Below are 16,408 nucleotides of genomic sequence, written 5' to 3'. Positions count from 1 at the left end.
ACCAAGGTCTTTGATACGGAATTTCTGATCCAAGACAGATTTAACAAAGGTAATTTTAGACATGTCATTTCCTGCCATTACAATATCATCAACGTATACTAAAAGAGCAGTGAAGCAAGTAGCTTTGGATTTGATAAAGAGAGAGTGATCAGCAGAAGACTGTTTATATCCAAGGGACAATAAGGTGTGAGTAAGTTTGTGATTCCATTGTCTGCTAGCTTGCTTAAGGCCATATAATGACTTATGTAATCGACAAACATTGTTGGATAAATCTGAGGTAGAAGAAGACAAGCCAGGAGGAAGTGTCATGTAGACTTCTTCACTTAAATCCCCGTGTAAAAAGGCGTTGTTCACATCTAGTTGTTCCAAAAACCAATCTTTGGCTGCAGCAAGTGCTAAGAGAACTCTTACCGTAGTCAATTTAGCAACAGGGTTGAAAGTTTCAAAATAATCGACACCTTCAAGCTGGGTGTAGCCCTTGGCAACAAGTTTGGCCTTGTGCCTTTCAATGGAACCATCAGCGTGATATTTAATTTTATAGACCCACTTACAGCCAATGGGAGTTTTACCACTAGGAAGATCGACAATGGACCATGTATTATTCAAGGCCAAGGCATCAAGTTCAACCTTCATAGCTTTCTGCCAACAATCATGTTTAGAAGCTTGTAAAAAGGTTTTGGGTTCAGTGTGTATAGTAACTGCCAAACAAAAGTTTTTATATGCTGGAGAGCAGTTTTGATAAGATAAAACAGAAGATAAAGGATAATGAGTAGAAGGAACATCACCTGAGGGGAGATTGGAGCAACTAGCCAATGAACAATGATAGTCATTCAAGTAATTGGGCCGAGTCGTGATTCGCGTTGAATGCCTAAGTGGAGGTCCAGGATTAGGTTCAGCTATGTGTGGGACATGATTGTCTAAATAGGCAATTTCTGGTTCAATGGGAGGAGAGGGAACAATAGCAGGGTCAGGTTCTAAAGGTGCGGGGTCTGTAGAATCTAAAGGTGTAACATTAGTGTCAAGAAAGACATGTGGGATATCATTTACATGAGTAGTAGTAGGAGGATCAATAGGGTTGGTAGAAGAGACATGAAAAGGAAAATGATCCTCAAAGAAAATAACATTCCTAGAAATAATCATTTGATGAGAATGCAAATCATACAAAATATAGCCCTTTACACCCTCTTTATAACCAAGAAAAACTGTTTTTCTAGCTCTATGACCAAATTTAGTACGATGAGCATGTAAAGTGGATGCATAGCACAAACAACCAAAAACCTTAAGGTGCAAAAATGTGGGTGGTTGTTTATAAAGTAATTCATTTGGAGTTTTATCATTTAGAAGAGAAGTAGTGGTTCTGTTAATGAGATGCACAGAATGTTGAACAACAAAATTCCAAAAGGTTTTAGGTAAGTATGCTTGAAAAAACAAGGCTCTAGCCACATTTAAAATATGTTGATGTTTGCGCTCAACAGTACCATTTTGTTGAGGAGTCTCAACACAAGTTCTTTGATGCACAATACCCTTACTCGAATAAAATTCATGCATGAGAAACTCAACACCGTTATCACTTCGAAGACATTTTAATTGTGTATGAAATTGTGTTTCAATAAATGCAATAAAATGAGTAATATGTTTATGTGTTTCAGCTTTGGATTTCATTAGGATCACCCAAGTAAACCTACTGAAATCATCAACAAGGGTTAAAAAATATCGATGACCCAAGATAGATGTATGAGCATATGGTCCCCAAATGTCAGCATGTAAAATTTCAAATATATGAGAGCTTTTATTGATACTACTAAAATGAGGTAACTTCCTTTGTCTAGCAAATTGACAAGCGTCACAAGGGACTTTATTATGATGAAAAGAAATAAAAGGAAAATGAGTAGACATACTTTTTTGTCTCTCAAGAGAAAGATGGCCTAATCTCCTATGCCACAAAAAACTATCATTTGAAGATTTAGAAATTGAATTACAGGAAATGTTGGGTTGGGGAACATTACAAATAGAAGCAGAACTGTAAGAAACAGACTCAGATAGAGGAACTTCCATCATGTATAGTCCATGACTTAGGCTAGCTGAACCAATCATCCTCTTGGTATTGTTCTGCAAAAATGAACAGGAGTGAGTAGTAAAAATAACATGGCAGTTACTATGTGAAAGAAGTTGTGGCACAGAAAGTAAGTTTGCATGAAAATTAGGGAAAAACAATACATTGTGTAATTGTAACTCAGTGGAAATGAATATTGTGCCAGCTAGAGTGGCAACTGCATAGGTATTGTTTGGCATATCAACTCTAATAGGATTGATGGAATGACATTTGGTAAGTATGGCTAAATTATGAGTGATATGGTGGGTGGCTCCTGTATCAATGATCCAGGAGGTAAGAGTCTTACCAAATGCATTATGAGAATTAGAATTGGAGGTGATAGAATTTGAAAGAGGATTAGAAGTCATGACAGTATTGGCAGAGGCGGAAGATGGAACTTGATGTTTTGACTGTTGAAGTAATTCCATGAGTCCTTTGTACTGCTCCTCGGATAAAAGCACACCATTAGTTGAAGTGTCTGGGGTAGATATCTGCTCAGTATCAGATTTGGTGCAGCCAAAAGCCAAATTTGCAGAAGGACCAGATTTAGCGGTGTTTCTAGTCTGATAACCAGGAGGAAAACCATGAAGAAAGTAACATGTATCAACAGTGTGATTCGTCTTGTATCAACAGTCTGAAGCCAAAACTAATAGGAATAGATGAATTTGAACTGATTGAAAGAAAATTGAAGAAATCAATTTCAATCCAGTTGCAAAAAAACGAAGAGAAAGGGAGAAAATTGCACCGATTGAAAGAAAATTGAAGAAATCAATTTCAATCGACAAAGAGGGAAAAGGAAGAAGTTGAAGAACGATGACAGAACCAAAGCTCAAGATTTGAGCTCTGATACCATCTTAGTATCACACACACACATGGTGGAAAGAAAGAAAGTGAAGGAAAATTCTATCTTCATTATTGAAACTGAGTGAATGAATACAAAGTTACTTATGAACAACTTATATACTATTGCTGAAATCTAACTAACTATATCTTGCTATATCTAACTAGGTGTAGTTATGTACAAGCTTGGCCAAACCACTATTCTAACTATGATAATTAGTTAAATATAGATAATAAATGTTACAGCTATTTTTTTTTGTGGCTGGGGTTTGAACACAAAACTTTACATATATTATACATTATCCATACCAACTGAGTTAAGCTCACGAGGACACAAAACTGTTACAGCTATGTAAGATGCCCCTTTTCAAAATGAGAGCGATGTACCAAGGTGGGAGAGATGATAAACAAAGGGTTTGAATAAGTTAAAATTGAATTTTTAAAAGGAAGGCGCCCCCTTTTTTCTTCTACAAAAAAATAGCTTATCATTTTGTTAGAATTTTCACATGAAGTAGATAAAAAAACCAAATGAAAAGGTTTAAAGGTCCAAATTAGAGTCACAGGTCATATAAAACCAAGCTTTCTTATATAGTAAATTGAATGATGCCAATAAAATGATAGTATGATGTCTTTGTCTTGCATTTAAAATCTGTCTTCATTATCAACAACAGAAATTGTCCCCTTCCTTGTTTTGTCGATTTTATATTGGATTTACGGTGAACTTTCTATTCATGAAGAAAAAAGTAGATGATGAGCGCATTTATTCTTTAATTTTTTTCATAGCATTTAATTTTGTTTAAGGGTATATATTATTTCACAAACATTATTTTTATTTCCTCTCACTCTTTATTCAATAAAACAAAGGAAGATAATATTTTGACCTTCCTTCCTTTCATTTATTCTCTATATTTTCTTCTACTTTTCTTTCTCTAGTTTTGCTTTCATCTAACTTTCTTCCATAACCCATACGTATCAATAAACTATTAGGGCAAATATGAGATCAGTCAGAAGTTTCACATTGTTAGAAAAAAATGAAGGTTAAACATATAAATGATATCTATTATTTTAAAATGTTAGGTTAAAGTGTTCAATTATATGATTGCTCTTAACTTAACATAGATGATCATTAAATTTAGTAAAAACATATTAATTTTTTATCTGAGTTGTTTTTTTGACAAAATGTTTCACATACGACTAAGTTAGGCCAGTCTGCCTTAGACTTAGTTTTACTTTTTCTGTTCTTATCATTCCTAAATAAAAAATTGTAGGAAGCAACCAAAACATTCGTACACGTTATAGTATAATGCAAAATTCTTAGTGTATCGTTGACAAGTCTCCTTTGAATCTAGATTTTTCCTTCACTACCTACCTCGTCTACGTCTACGTCTACAAATGCCTCATTACCTCACGTGCCACTCACGCTCTTCATGGCTACCCATGCTATTAATTAATGAGTTTAAATTCAAGTTGAGTTATTTTATTTGAGTAAAACAAATCCGGGTCTTGTACAAAAATAAATTCCGGGTGTAAATAATTTAGAAATGGCTCAATTTATTACCTTTAGATCCGATGCACGTATTTTTTCTATAGACAAATATATTTTTTTAAGAAGCAAAAAGATATATATTAACAAAATCACAACTGTCTTCTCAACACAAGGTGTACTAAGAAGACCTGTCAAACTTTAACAAAAAATACAAAAACATAGGTCAGTCGATACCCAAACATTACAACGGATCCGACCACCATCTCTGACAATCAAACACAAAAGTGACATTATTAGCTTCAACCACCAATATGAATGAAACTTAACTTTATCCATCAGCTCATGAGTAGAGCTATGAGAATTATTAAAAAACATGTTATTTCTTTCATTCCAAATTAACGAGACACACACAAGTCAAAGAAGCTGGATGAATGATCGTTGAGCCTTCAAACCACCTAAACAATAAGTAAACTGAATGAAGTGATCACAAAGATTGTGAGGATCAATTTATCCCGCATGATGATAATGGATTAATTCTAAGTTGCATAAATAAGATTAGATTTTTATAGTGTATAAATTAGTTCCTATTATCGTTTAACAAATCTCATCATTAAATTAAATAGGAAATGATATGATCTATTGATTCAATCATAAAAAAAAAACATTTATTCATGGTGAATTGAATCTTAATTTTACTAGTGTGTAAGACAAAACCTAATAATAATAGTATATAGTATAAAATATGCTTACGTATTCTAAATAATTGCACGGTTTATATTATAATGTTTTGGAATTGATTGGAGAACCGCAGGGTTACATTATTCTACAATTTAAACCATTCCGCAGCCCCCTTTGACGGCTCAAGTTCAACATGGACCAGATCAAATCAAATCTAACGGAGTCATTACACTTGCCATCCACCCCACTATAAATATCATCATCAACTATCATCATATCACAAACACAAACTCATATTTCTTCAACAACATTAATTCTTTATTTGCATAGCACTTACTGCCCTGAAATATATAAACCATAGTCTAAACAGCCTTTGCTTTCATTACCATTAATCTTTACTCAAAAAAAACTTAGATAAATTACATATTACTTCGATGGAGGGAGTCACAAATTTATCTGTTGAACAAATTCAGCCCCCTACTTATGGGAACTTGGTAACCATTCTTAGTATTGATGGGGGAGGTATTAGGGGTCTCATCCCTGCTGCAATTATTGAATTCCTTGAATCTCACCTTCAGGTATATATATGAAATGAAATTAGTACCTTCCTTATATTGGCTATGGCCAACCTACTTACAGTTAGAATTTTAACTTCATGTATAAATATAATTTTTTGTTTTCTTTTTTCATAAACGAATTTCCAGTTAAGAAAATATTTATAACATCTGCCAATTAGAGAATGTTTGAGTGAATTGTTTAACTAAAGTGCTAATTTATTATATGAAAATTTTTATGTGTAAGTTGGTTCCATAATAATGGCAGTAGGGATGAGAGTAAACTCTATTTATTATGCAAACTATCTTGGTGAGGTTAGTGTAGCTACTTTATGAAAGGTTTAGATCTAGAGAGAAAAAAGTGTCCTTTTTAGGGTAATTTATTATTATTTTTTTTTTTGTCTTTTGTCCTCTACAAAAAAAGTTTGTCTTTTGTCTCTCTAGATTTAACAGTTTTTTTTTTGGTGGTGTAGATTTAAGTATTTAACAGTTTATACAACGGCAGTATGAGTCTGAAATCCTAAAAACATATAGATAAAATGAGTTTAGAAGAATGTTTTATACTTTTTTCAAACACTAACACATTAATAGAGAGCAAACTACTAATAAACTTAGCCACGAAAAATACACATAAATTAGCAAAATAAATTTAGAGATGGAAAACGTAAAATTCCTATCTAATTCTGTCACAGAATTTTGCGGCAAAAGAATTAGAGAGAAATTTCGTTTTTTCCATCGCTAATTTTTTTTTCACGGTAGTGTATATTATTCGCACAAAGAAAATAAAATGATAATAATGTACTTCAATATTACTATATATTATTTGAAACTATATAATTAATTAAGTTGATCTGTGTGTAGGAGTTGGATGGTGAAGATGCAAGGCTTGCAGATTACTTTGATGTGATCTCAGGAACAAGTACAGGAGGTCTTGTGACTGCCATGCTAGCTGCTCCTGATAAAAACAATCGTCCACTTTTTGCTGCCAAAGATATCAAGCCCTTTTACCTTGAACATTGCCCTAAAATTTTCCCACAACATAGGTAATTAATATATATATAATAATCATAAATGATATTTATTTATTTACTTCTATTTGTAATTATTTGAGGTGTATATACTTGAGGAATTCAAGTTTTTATTGGTTCAATTTTTTGCAGAGGACTTGGTGCGACACTATTAGCAAAGGTAATGAGATCTCTTGGAGGACCCAAATATGATGGAAAATACCTTCATCAAGTTGTAAGAGAGAAACTTGGAGACATTCGCTTGCATGAAACCCTCACAAACATTGTTGTTCCCACATTCGACATCAAGACTTTGCAGCCAATTATTTTCTCATCTTATCAGGTTAATTTATTTCTTATCATGATTATATTAATTTTATATTTATAATAGAATGTTGCTAATTGTGGATTTAAAATACATTTCACCAAGTTATTGAACTCAAGTCGCTTAAGTGGTTAACAAGCTTAAACTAAGAATCGTTTGAGAGAACCTGAATTTTAATCCTAGCTGAAACAATTATTGATTACGCTAAACTTACCTCTCGAAAAACCAAAGTTTTAAGACCAAATAAATTATATACCTTGTCTTGTTTACTTATTTCCAGCAACAGTTTTATTTCAAAGGTTAAACCTAGACTAAAATTGTTTGAAATTTATGCAGCTTAAGAGATCCCCTTGTTTGGACGCTAAACTTTCAGACATATGCATTAGCACTTCAGCTGCTCCTACTTATCTCCCTGCTCACAACTTCACAAATAAAGATGATGAAGCTGGAAAAGAAGAGGAGTTCAATCTCATTGATGGTGGTGTTTGTGCAAATAATCCGGTACGTGCAAAAAAAAAATCAATTAATAAATTAGTTGTTGATTGGAAATTTTATTTTGAGTGTTTAACTTTTAATTAATTAATTATATGCCAACGAATATATAAATATACAATTACATTTCATATAATACATTCTCATAATGTGAACAAGTTGTTTTAAAAATTTGTACTACCTCCGTCCCTAATTATAGGACCCTTTTGAAAAAATAACGGGAATTAAGATAGTGGATATTTGTATTAAATATGTTTGTAATTACTATTGTTTTTACAATTTTATCCTTTAAGAGAGAGTTGGTTTATGTTTTCAACATGTTATTTATTGTTGATTGAAGAAAAAGATGTATAATAAATAGGGGCATGTATGTAAAGAAATAATTAATGTAGTTAGAAATAGCAAAGGGGTCTTATAAAAAGGGACAATTTTTTTTTTCAAAAGGGTCTTATAATTAGAGACGGAGGTAGTATTATGCAATGGCGTATATATATGATCCATGATTAAATCCAATTTGTCTTTTATTTTTGAATAAAATATACAATTTGTCTTACTAGATCCCAATTACATTATAGATGTATGCACTTTTTATTTTGGATTTAAAGTGTAATTTTTTTACACATCAAGCACCATAGTAGCTATAAATTATAATATATTTCTTTGGTCAAACAACCTGTACATATAACAATGCATTGTCTCTGCAAACTGAATTATAACGAAAATATTATATTATTTAATTACTAATTGAAGGTAAAACTAATTTGTTATTTTTTATGATCAAGGCTTTAGTTGCCATGAATGAAGTAACAAAGCAGATTATAAATCAAAGTCCTGATTTCTTTCCAATCAAGCCTCTGGAATATGGTCGTTTTCTGATAATTTCAATAGGCACTGGGACAGCAAAAAATGAGGAAAAGTTCACTGCACAAATGGCAGCCAAATGGGGATTATTAGATTGGTTAACACAGAGTGGTTCTAATCCCTTAATCGATGTTTTTACTCAATCAAGTGGTGATATGGTCGATTTTCATTTATCTGCTGTCACTCAAGCTCTTCATTCAGCTGATAATTACCTTCGAATTCAGGTAAAATTCCTTTACATTTTTTTTATAGTAGTAGGAGTCCAATTCGGTACACCTCGAAATTTACCATATTTATGCATCTTGTACACCAACCACTTGCGCTATATCCAATGATCATATAAATATATTTAGTCCTTAAAGTTTAAATATGACGTTGGTTACAATTTTAACATTTTTTTTCTTTCGGAAACTCGGCATGAAAAACTACATAACTTTTTTTTTTTGAGTATCAAGGATAAGTGATTAATTTGTTTAACAAATTCAACAAAATGCAGGATGATACATTGACAGGAATCGATTCTTCAGTTGACATTGCTACAGAGGAGAACTTGAAGAAACTGTGCCAAATTGGTGAAAATTTATTAAAGAAACCGGTCTCTAGAGTCAATTTAGAAAATGGTCACTTTGAGCCACTGACAAATGGAGAAACCAATGAAGAAGCTCTCAAGAGGTAATTAAGATAAATTAGTAGAGACGGTACATTTTAATTACCACTCAAGTTATAATTATGTTACAATTATTTTTATATTAATTAATGACATATTTATTCTAATACATTCAGGTTAGCAAAAATACTTTCACAAGAGAGGAGACTTAGAGAAATGAGATCCCCACATACAAGTAGAGGCAAGAAAGCCAGGCATCTGGTTTCATGATCCATTCATTAGCTTCAAGACTTTTCAAATATGTTTCTTGTAGAAGAAACAATATTTGTAAGATACATGCATGCAAGTTCAGTGATATTTTAAAATGTAATATGTGTGAGATCAAAAGTTTGACCGTGTATCATTGTCAAAAAAAAAAAAGTTTGACCATGTATTATAAATTGTAACCAAGTGGCTTCTTGTTTTCTTTTTTAAAGCTTTGTGCATTGCGTGTGGAGTGAAAATAATGTAATCTTACCTTCAATTCATTTGTTATTCTTCAATTTCATATGTAAATGTCAATTTGATACTTCTTTTGAAGTTATGTGTATACAAGACCATCTCAATGAGTAAAACTTCAATATAGATTTGTCATTGAATCAATACAAAACCGGGTTTGAAATGATATTTGTTATTTTTTGGTGCAGATATGGTTGGGATTATATTGTTGTTCTTTTGCATGTTTTTATGCTACTTTATACTTAAATAACGCAAAAGTGTGGTGTTACTTTATATGATTTTCACACGGGTGTTGTTAATGAGTGTCTTAGACACTAAGGATCTCAAACATAAAAATTATTCTTTTAAAAAATTAAAATTATAAATTTTAATGTATTGAATACACAGTTGTCCATGAAAATTTACTAGTATTAAAGGTTTTTAAAGAGTGCTCCCGGACACTCATTAACATTTATGATATGTCCGGTGAGGAGAGGATGAAGGCAACGGTGACGTGCGGTGTTTCGACACAGTGACGGTGGGTCTTCACGGTAACGAAAGGTGTCTGCAGACACATTAACACTTCAACGCTCAAGTTAGTGTAATGAGGTTGAACATGTAAAAGTGTATGAGAAATGAATCGTATCTTGAGGGTGCCGCAGAGCCACCTTTATATAGGAGAAGGAGGCGTTAAGGGTTTCCGTGAAATGTGACGCCTTATCAGAGAGTCGTTGGAGGCCACATGTACGGTGCAAGAAGCGCGGAGCGGGCTTCAATGCGGTGGTGTACGCTAGAACTAACGTGCTCACTCAGACCGTATTGTCTTATTTCAAGGGTTTTAGGTCCACATATGTTCATGAAATTGAAGCTCTAGCCGCCTATAGCAATTTTCCTTTCCACATATTATTGAGTAGACACCCTCTCCATTTTTTGAGATCTAATCATATGTTTTACTCAACCAGATAATTGGTTAAAACATTGTAGTATAATTTTCACTTGTGCTAATGAAATTCATGCCTAATTTAGCACTAGTCTGTAATTTCTATTGATGGGGTTAAGAAGGCTTATTTATGCAAAAGGCAGTGATATTGGAAAAAAAAATAGTGCGTATAAGCAAACAGTGGTGCTAATAAAAAAAATAAATCCTTAATTAATACTATTTGATTATTGAACCTTGCGAAACAGAGGTCCGTCCCAAAATTGTCTTTGTAAAATGTTCTAATATGACTATAGGAAAATGCATTAAAGATGGGGTGCTAGCTATACTTCCACTTTGTTTGATGTTCTTACCAATGAAGTTAAACTCACGGGGACAAATGTGTGAGCTCTAATCACTATGCTACTTGACCAAAAAAAATATTCGTTAGAGTGAAAAAAATAAACCAACATAATTAGAGGGGGGTGTAGGTATCACTATATTGCTCCCCTATAAGACTTTGGGCCATAAAATACGAGCCTCAAACTATACTGAATTATGCTTTTCTCCTAGCACAAAACACTCGCGCCCTGCAGTTTTGTCGAAAATGCCCATGCGTTAGTTAAGTAATGCAAATGTTAAACTCTATGTTACTTAACTAACGCTGCATGAGTTAACTAACGCAACGTTAGTTAACTCATGCTACATGTTGTTTTTAAACAAGGTAGAACACCTCATTTCCTCATTTGTCATCTAAAATCTCAAAAATCTCTCTCAAATCACCCAAATCCAAGGGGTGGGAGTGAGGAGAGTGAGAATGTGAGATGTTGTGAGGAAATGAGGAAGTTTAGAGGTGTATTTATAGGGGGAGTTATCTAGCGCACATGCCAATGTGCGTGAGTTAACTAGTGCGCATGCCAATAGTACGTGACTTAACTAACACATGGACATTATTGTCTTTTCAGCTGGGTGCGAGCGAAAAGCGCAGGAGAGGATAATTCAACTATACTTTCTTGATTAAAACGCAAACTTTGTAATGTCCTATTTAACCATACTGTGTTTTTCTCTTCTTCTCTCGGTGAGTGTTTTTAACACACACAAAACAAACCATTCTTAACTTGTTAACAAAGAAAAGGTTCCATTTTTCATCAATTGTCGATTCCAAAGCAATCATGTCAGGTATGGAAAGACTTCAAAGAATGTTTGCGGGTGCAGGTGGAGCACTCGGAGGTCATCCACCACCGGATTCCCCGACCCTAGATTCATCTGAGCAAGTTTACATCTCTTCCCTTGCTCTTCTCAAAATGCTCAAACACGGTAAAATTTCTTCAATTCACCTCCCGAATTTTCGATCCCTTCTTTCAATTTCTCATACCCCCAATTTTTTAAACCCTAATTTTGTATTGGGTTTTATTGGTGAATTTAGGTAGGGCTGGTGTACCTATGGAAGTTATGGGTTTGATGTTGGGGGAGTTTGTGGATGAGTATACTGTTAGGGTTGTTGATGTTTTTGCTATGCCTCAGAGTGGTACTGGTGTTAGTGTTGAAGCTGTTGATCATGTTTTTCAAACTAACATGCTTGATATGTTGAAACAAACTGGAAGGTATTTTTTTATTTATTTTTATTAAAGTTGTTATTTTGAGTGAAGAATTCTCTTGAATTTTACATTTCTTAAATGGGAATCTAGATGAGTTTCTTTTTTAATATTAAAAAAAGTTTAGATGAGTTGGGTCTCGGAGGCTCACCTGGTTAGGGCAGGCCTCAAGGCTCAGAGAGCGTTGTCATTAATCTAGATGAGTTTCTTTCTTAACATTAAATGGTTTAGATGAGTTGGGTCTCGGAGGCTCACCCGGATCAGGGCAGGCTTCATGGTTCAAAGAGCTGTGAAAGTAATCTAGATGAGTTTCTTTTTTAACATTATAAAAGTTTAGATGAGTTCGGTCTCGGAGGCTTACTTGGTTTAGGGAAGGCCTTGAGGCTCAAAGAGCGCGATAATCTAGACGAGTTTTGAAAGCACATAGCATCGTTACATTACATATTTCATTTAAGTTAGACAGGATGAGTATTAATAAGTAAAACGAATTTATGAAACTTTGAGACATATCATACCAGAAGTAAAATGATAGGGAAGATAGAGATGTAACCATAACCATAGGATTTAAACATGTTGTGAGTTAAGCAAAAAATTGAGATGCTGGTAGTAAAGAGCTGACAAAAAAATCAGCTCGATTTCGCAATAATGTGAATGTTATAATGGTTGTGTGGATACACAAAACAAAATAGAACTAGGGATGATTGCATTGGATAGAAAAGTTGGGGTACCATCTTTTATGAAGATGTGGTAGACTAGAATCTTGCTTTAGGTGATTTGGGTATGTGTTGATGAGATCTATAAAGCTTCTATAAGGCAATTAGAGATAAGAGGGAGAGACGTCCAAATTAGAGATAGAGAGAGGGAGGAACTCTCTATAGGCCAAACCATTAAGAAGGATTTTGATTCAAATGATTTGTCCATAGACATGATTCATGATAGACAGGATATTATTAACATGTCATTCGGTTCTTGTAGCCAACTTTACTTGGGCGGAAAAGAGTTGAAACTTTGGCAACTGTTTTACAAGTTATAACTAACTTCAGAAAATAGTCGAAGAATTTCATCAGTGCATGTTTTGTGTTTCTCTCCATGAATAATGTCTGGACTTGATTGCTTTACATCAGTTATTTGAAACTTAGACTTTCTGTTTCAGACCAGAGATGGTTGTAGGTTGGTATCATTCACATCCTGGATTTGGCTGCTGGCTTTCTGGAGTGGACATTAACACACAACAGGTTTGAATTTTTCTTCAATCTTCATTTAATCATAGTAGCTTCTTATATATAACTTTTTCTTTATTTATTTACCAAACATGTAAAATAAAAAGATGATATTTATGAAACTTCTGGGGGGCAAAAATGAAAATTGAAAAGTATTTTATTTTTATTGCTAAAGATGGATGTATAGACAAGTAAATTTATTTCCTGGATTATGCTTTAGTGTCTCTGTTCATGACTTAAGATGAGTGCTGCTTCATTTACAACAACAACAACAATAACAACCAAGCCTTATCCCACTAAGTGAGATCAAATACATGGATCAAATTACGCCATATTGTTCTATCATAAACCATATTTTGATCCAACTCATTAATCTCTACATGTGTATATCAAATGGTGCAACCACTTGAATAGGAGAGGATATGTTTCCCGTTGTAGCATTGAAACTCCAAGGCTCGTCATCATATCATCCCCCATTCTTAGATTGGGGACTGTTGAGCTACTAGCAAGGTAGCTAGTTGAGCGGTATAAACGTGTGGATAAATAATACTGCTTCTTTGTACAATGTTCGAGTATCTTTTTTGTTGTGATTTAAAGTAATTGCAATGCGATTGAAATGTTTAATTTATAGATTATGAAATGCCCGGAGAATTTGTAATTAAGACTAACCGTAAACTAAGGAGTTTTTATGCAATAGAACGAAAAGTTGAATTTGTTTGAGCCATGACAATGCCTTATGTGGATAGTGCTATTATTTTTAGAAAGTTGCACATGATATGTTTGCTACTTTTATCTATTGCAGAGTTTTGAGGCTTTAAATCAACGGGCAGTGGCTGTTGTGGTCGATCCTATTCAGAGTGTTAAAGGCAAGGTGGTCATTGATGCTTTCCGGCTGATTAATCCACAAACTATGATGCTGGGTCAAGAACCACGACAGACAACCTCCAACTTGGGCCATCTGAACAAGCCATCTATCCAAGTGAGTGTCTTGAAAATTTATTCAAAAGTATATTTTCTGCTTTGGTTTATATGTCTGTTGACTTACTAAATTTGACTTCAAATTCTCCTTTTAGGCTCTTATCCATGGCTTGAACCGACATTATTACTCAATAGCAATCAATTACAGGAAGAATGAGCTTGAAGAGAAGATGTTGCTTAACCTTCATAAGAAGAAATGGACTGATGGTTTGACACTCAGGCGATTTGATTCACATTCTAAAACTAATGAACAAACTGTTCAGGTATGTTAAGATTTTTGGGTGTGAAATAGAAATATAGATCATTCAACCTATTTATTTCTGTTCTCTTCTTCACACTTCAACTTTATTTATTTTTTCTTTATCTGGATTCATCATATATATGATATACTTGTGCATGTAATACATAAGCTTCATCATCTTGTAGGTATGCTAGTATCCAAGATATTTGGCATAACACGCTGTTTAAGTCTGACCACCTATGAGCAACAATTATATTTAGATGTGGACGATTTTGCTCATTTGGTTCAGTAAATTTCACAAACATTATTTTTATCGGTCTGTCGTGTTACTTTGTATTTTCCCTGTCTTTGTATTTTCGTATATGATGTTGTGGGTGTAGACCCGAGGGGTTGCTTTATGGTTTATTCTCAAGAACGGAATATCCTGTAGTTGATGATAGATTTGCTCATTAGTCATTACTATCTTGGCTTAAATTAGTAGAGTTTATATTGAACACACACACAGAGACTCACACACCATGCTCAAAGGAGAAATTCTGATTTGTTTTCATGATTTTTGGGCAATTCAGGAGATGCTGAGTTTAGCAACCAAGTACAACAAGGCGGTGCAGGAGGAAGACGAGCTGTCACCAGAAAAACTTGCAATTGCCAATGTTGGAAGGCAGGATGCTAAGAAGCACCTTGAGGAGCATGTTTCTAATTTAATGTCATCAAACATTGTTCAGACTTTGGGAATGATGCTCGACACAGTTGTGTTCTAGAGTTAGGATTGTCCACTGTATTTTCTTTCATGATGTCCAGCAATATTTCATTAACACTCGTTACCTGTTTGTTAACACTTTTTTTATTACAAAGTTATTTGCATGTGTTCATTTCAAATGTTTTAGAGTTAAATGCTTCAGGATGAAATTCGTGTTAAGAGTCTTAGAGTGCACTTGATTTCTGTTTTGTTTATGCTTTTGATACATTGTAATGTCCATCATCGACCTTGCATTACCATTACTGACACCTCCAAGAACTACAACACAATTACCACTAATTTTGCACCTGTCTTAGTGAATGAATGAATGAGTTTCAACAACATTTAAATTCTGAGCTTGCTTTTTGAAATAGGATACTGAACTTCGGATTTGTTAAATTATTTTGTCAGAATTCAAATCTGCAATGGTTTGTCAGGATGGTTTATCAGAATTCAACGTATCTTATTAATTAATTCCTCATTAACATATTAACACGTCGTTAGATAGATTGGAGTGTTGGCCAAAATTCAACATGACTCGACAAATCAAACAAAGAGATCAAAAGAGAATTAGATAGTTTGGAGTGGACGAAAAATGAAGAATCAAAGAAATTTAAGGGCCACAAATGGAGTTTGATTTCTACATTCATTGTTGTACATTTAGTTATGAATTATATCAGGTTAGATATATGTTTGCTGACATAGAATATATTAGCTGGAGTAAATTGTTCTAATGCAAAGAGTATTAGTTGAATCAAATGAAAAGCCCCTTTTGATGTACCTTTCATGTTACCGATCTCTGTTCACCTCATGCGGAGATCTGGTTTATTAATAAATTTTGCAAGCTATAGGTGCCCATGCAAATTCATTACCTTTATACAAAGAAATTGCATTCATCTTTCGATAAAATGTCATCTTCTTGTTGGAGTTTCTTGCTATAATGTTGACCTGAAAATTATAATATAAGGTGTTGCCGTCTATGAGGTTGAACTGTGTGATTGAGGCTTCTGTTATGTTGAACCCTACCGGTGAGAACTCGTCATGGGAGGAGTCCGCGACATAAAAAATTATGAGCAAGGTTATAGGCATTAAAAACATCCCAATTAAGTTAAACAACTTAAGAAATCTTCAAACATCTCTTGATCAAGATCAGAGACTCTTAACACATCTATGATAATGATAAGTGAACTTGATGATTAATTGGCAGGCTAAGGTCTAGGTGATTGATGAGTTACGCTGCAATGTATAATGGAACAACTTTGTATAAATAACTAAATTGAGGTGTAGCATTCCAATATTA

General features: G+C 33.7%; 2 protein-coding genes across 2 annotated transcripts; both read left to right on the top strand.

The window, feature by feature from the left end:
* Positions 1 to 5,359: 5,359 nt before the first annotated feature.
* On the top strand, positions 5,360 to 9,521 carry LOC11411558 (patatin-like protein 2). The gene is made up of 7 exons (XM_003589188.4): positions 5,360 to 5,674; positions 6,512 to 6,693; positions 6,811 to 7,000; positions 7,319 to 7,483; positions 8,257 to 8,559; positions 8,832 to 9,007; positions 9,119 to 9,521. Exons 1-7 carry the CDS (start codon positions 5,531 to 5,533, stop codon positions 9,210 to 9,212), a joined length of 1,254 nt encoding a protein of 417 aa, XP_003589236.1. The 5' UTR covers positions 5,360 to 5,530; the 3' UTR covers positions 9,213 to 9,521.
* Positions 9,522 to 11,373: 1,852 nt separating this feature from the next.
* LOC11409206 (26S proteasome non-ATPase regulatory subunit 14 homolog) lies at positions 11,374 to 15,371 on the top strand. Its single transcript, XM_003589187.4, has 6 exons — positions 11,374 to 11,652; positions 11,762 to 11,939; positions 13,084 to 13,165; positions 13,953 to 14,129; positions 14,224 to 14,391; positions 14,939 to 15,371. The coding sequence occupies exons 1-6, from the start codon at positions 11,508 to 11,510 to the stop codon at positions 15,128 to 15,130; spliced, it is 942 nt and encodes a 313-aa protein (XP_003589235.1). The 5' UTR covers positions 11,374 to 11,507; the 3' UTR covers positions 15,131 to 15,371.
* The last annotated feature ends 1,037 nt before the right edge of the window (positions 15,372 to 16,408 follow it).

The sequence above is a fragment of the Medicago truncatula genome, chromosome 1 (assembly GCF_003473485.1).
Source record: "Medicago truncatula cultivar Jemalong A17 chromosome 1, MtrunA17r5.0-ANR, whole genome shotgun sequence".
NCBI classification, from domain to species: Eukaryota; Viridiplantae; Streptophyta; class Magnoliopsida; order Fabales; family Fabaceae; genus Medicago; species Medicago truncatula.
This window is presented reverse-complemented; position numbering and strand designations above follow the sequence as displayed.

Bases quoted from the DNA above. Each gene is read 5' to 3' on its own strand.
- LOC11411558 (XM_003589188.4), top strand. From the start codon at position 5,531: ATGGAGGGAGTCACAAATTTATCTGTTGAACAAATTCAGCCCCCTACT. The intron at 5,675-6,511 runs GTATATATATGA...ATCTGTGTGTAG, and splicing joins TCCTTGAATCTCACCTTCAG to GAGTTGGATGGTGAAGATGC. The intron at 9,008-9,118 runs GTAATTAAGATA...TAATACATTCAG, and splicing joins AATGAAGAAGCTCTCAAGAG to GTTAGCAAAAATACTTTCAC.
- LOC11409206 (XM_003589187.4), top strand. From the start codon at position 11,508: ATGTCAGGTATGGAAAGACTTCAAAGAATGTTTGCGGGTGCAGGTGGA. The intron at 13,166-13,952 runs GTTTGAATTTTT...TATCTATTGCAG, and splicing joins TGGACATTAACACACAACAG to AGTTTTGAGGCTTTAAATCA. The intron at 14,392-14,938 runs GTATGTTAAGAT...TGGGCAATTCAG, and splicing joins CTAATGAACAAACTGTTCAG to GAGATGCTGAGTTTAGCAAC.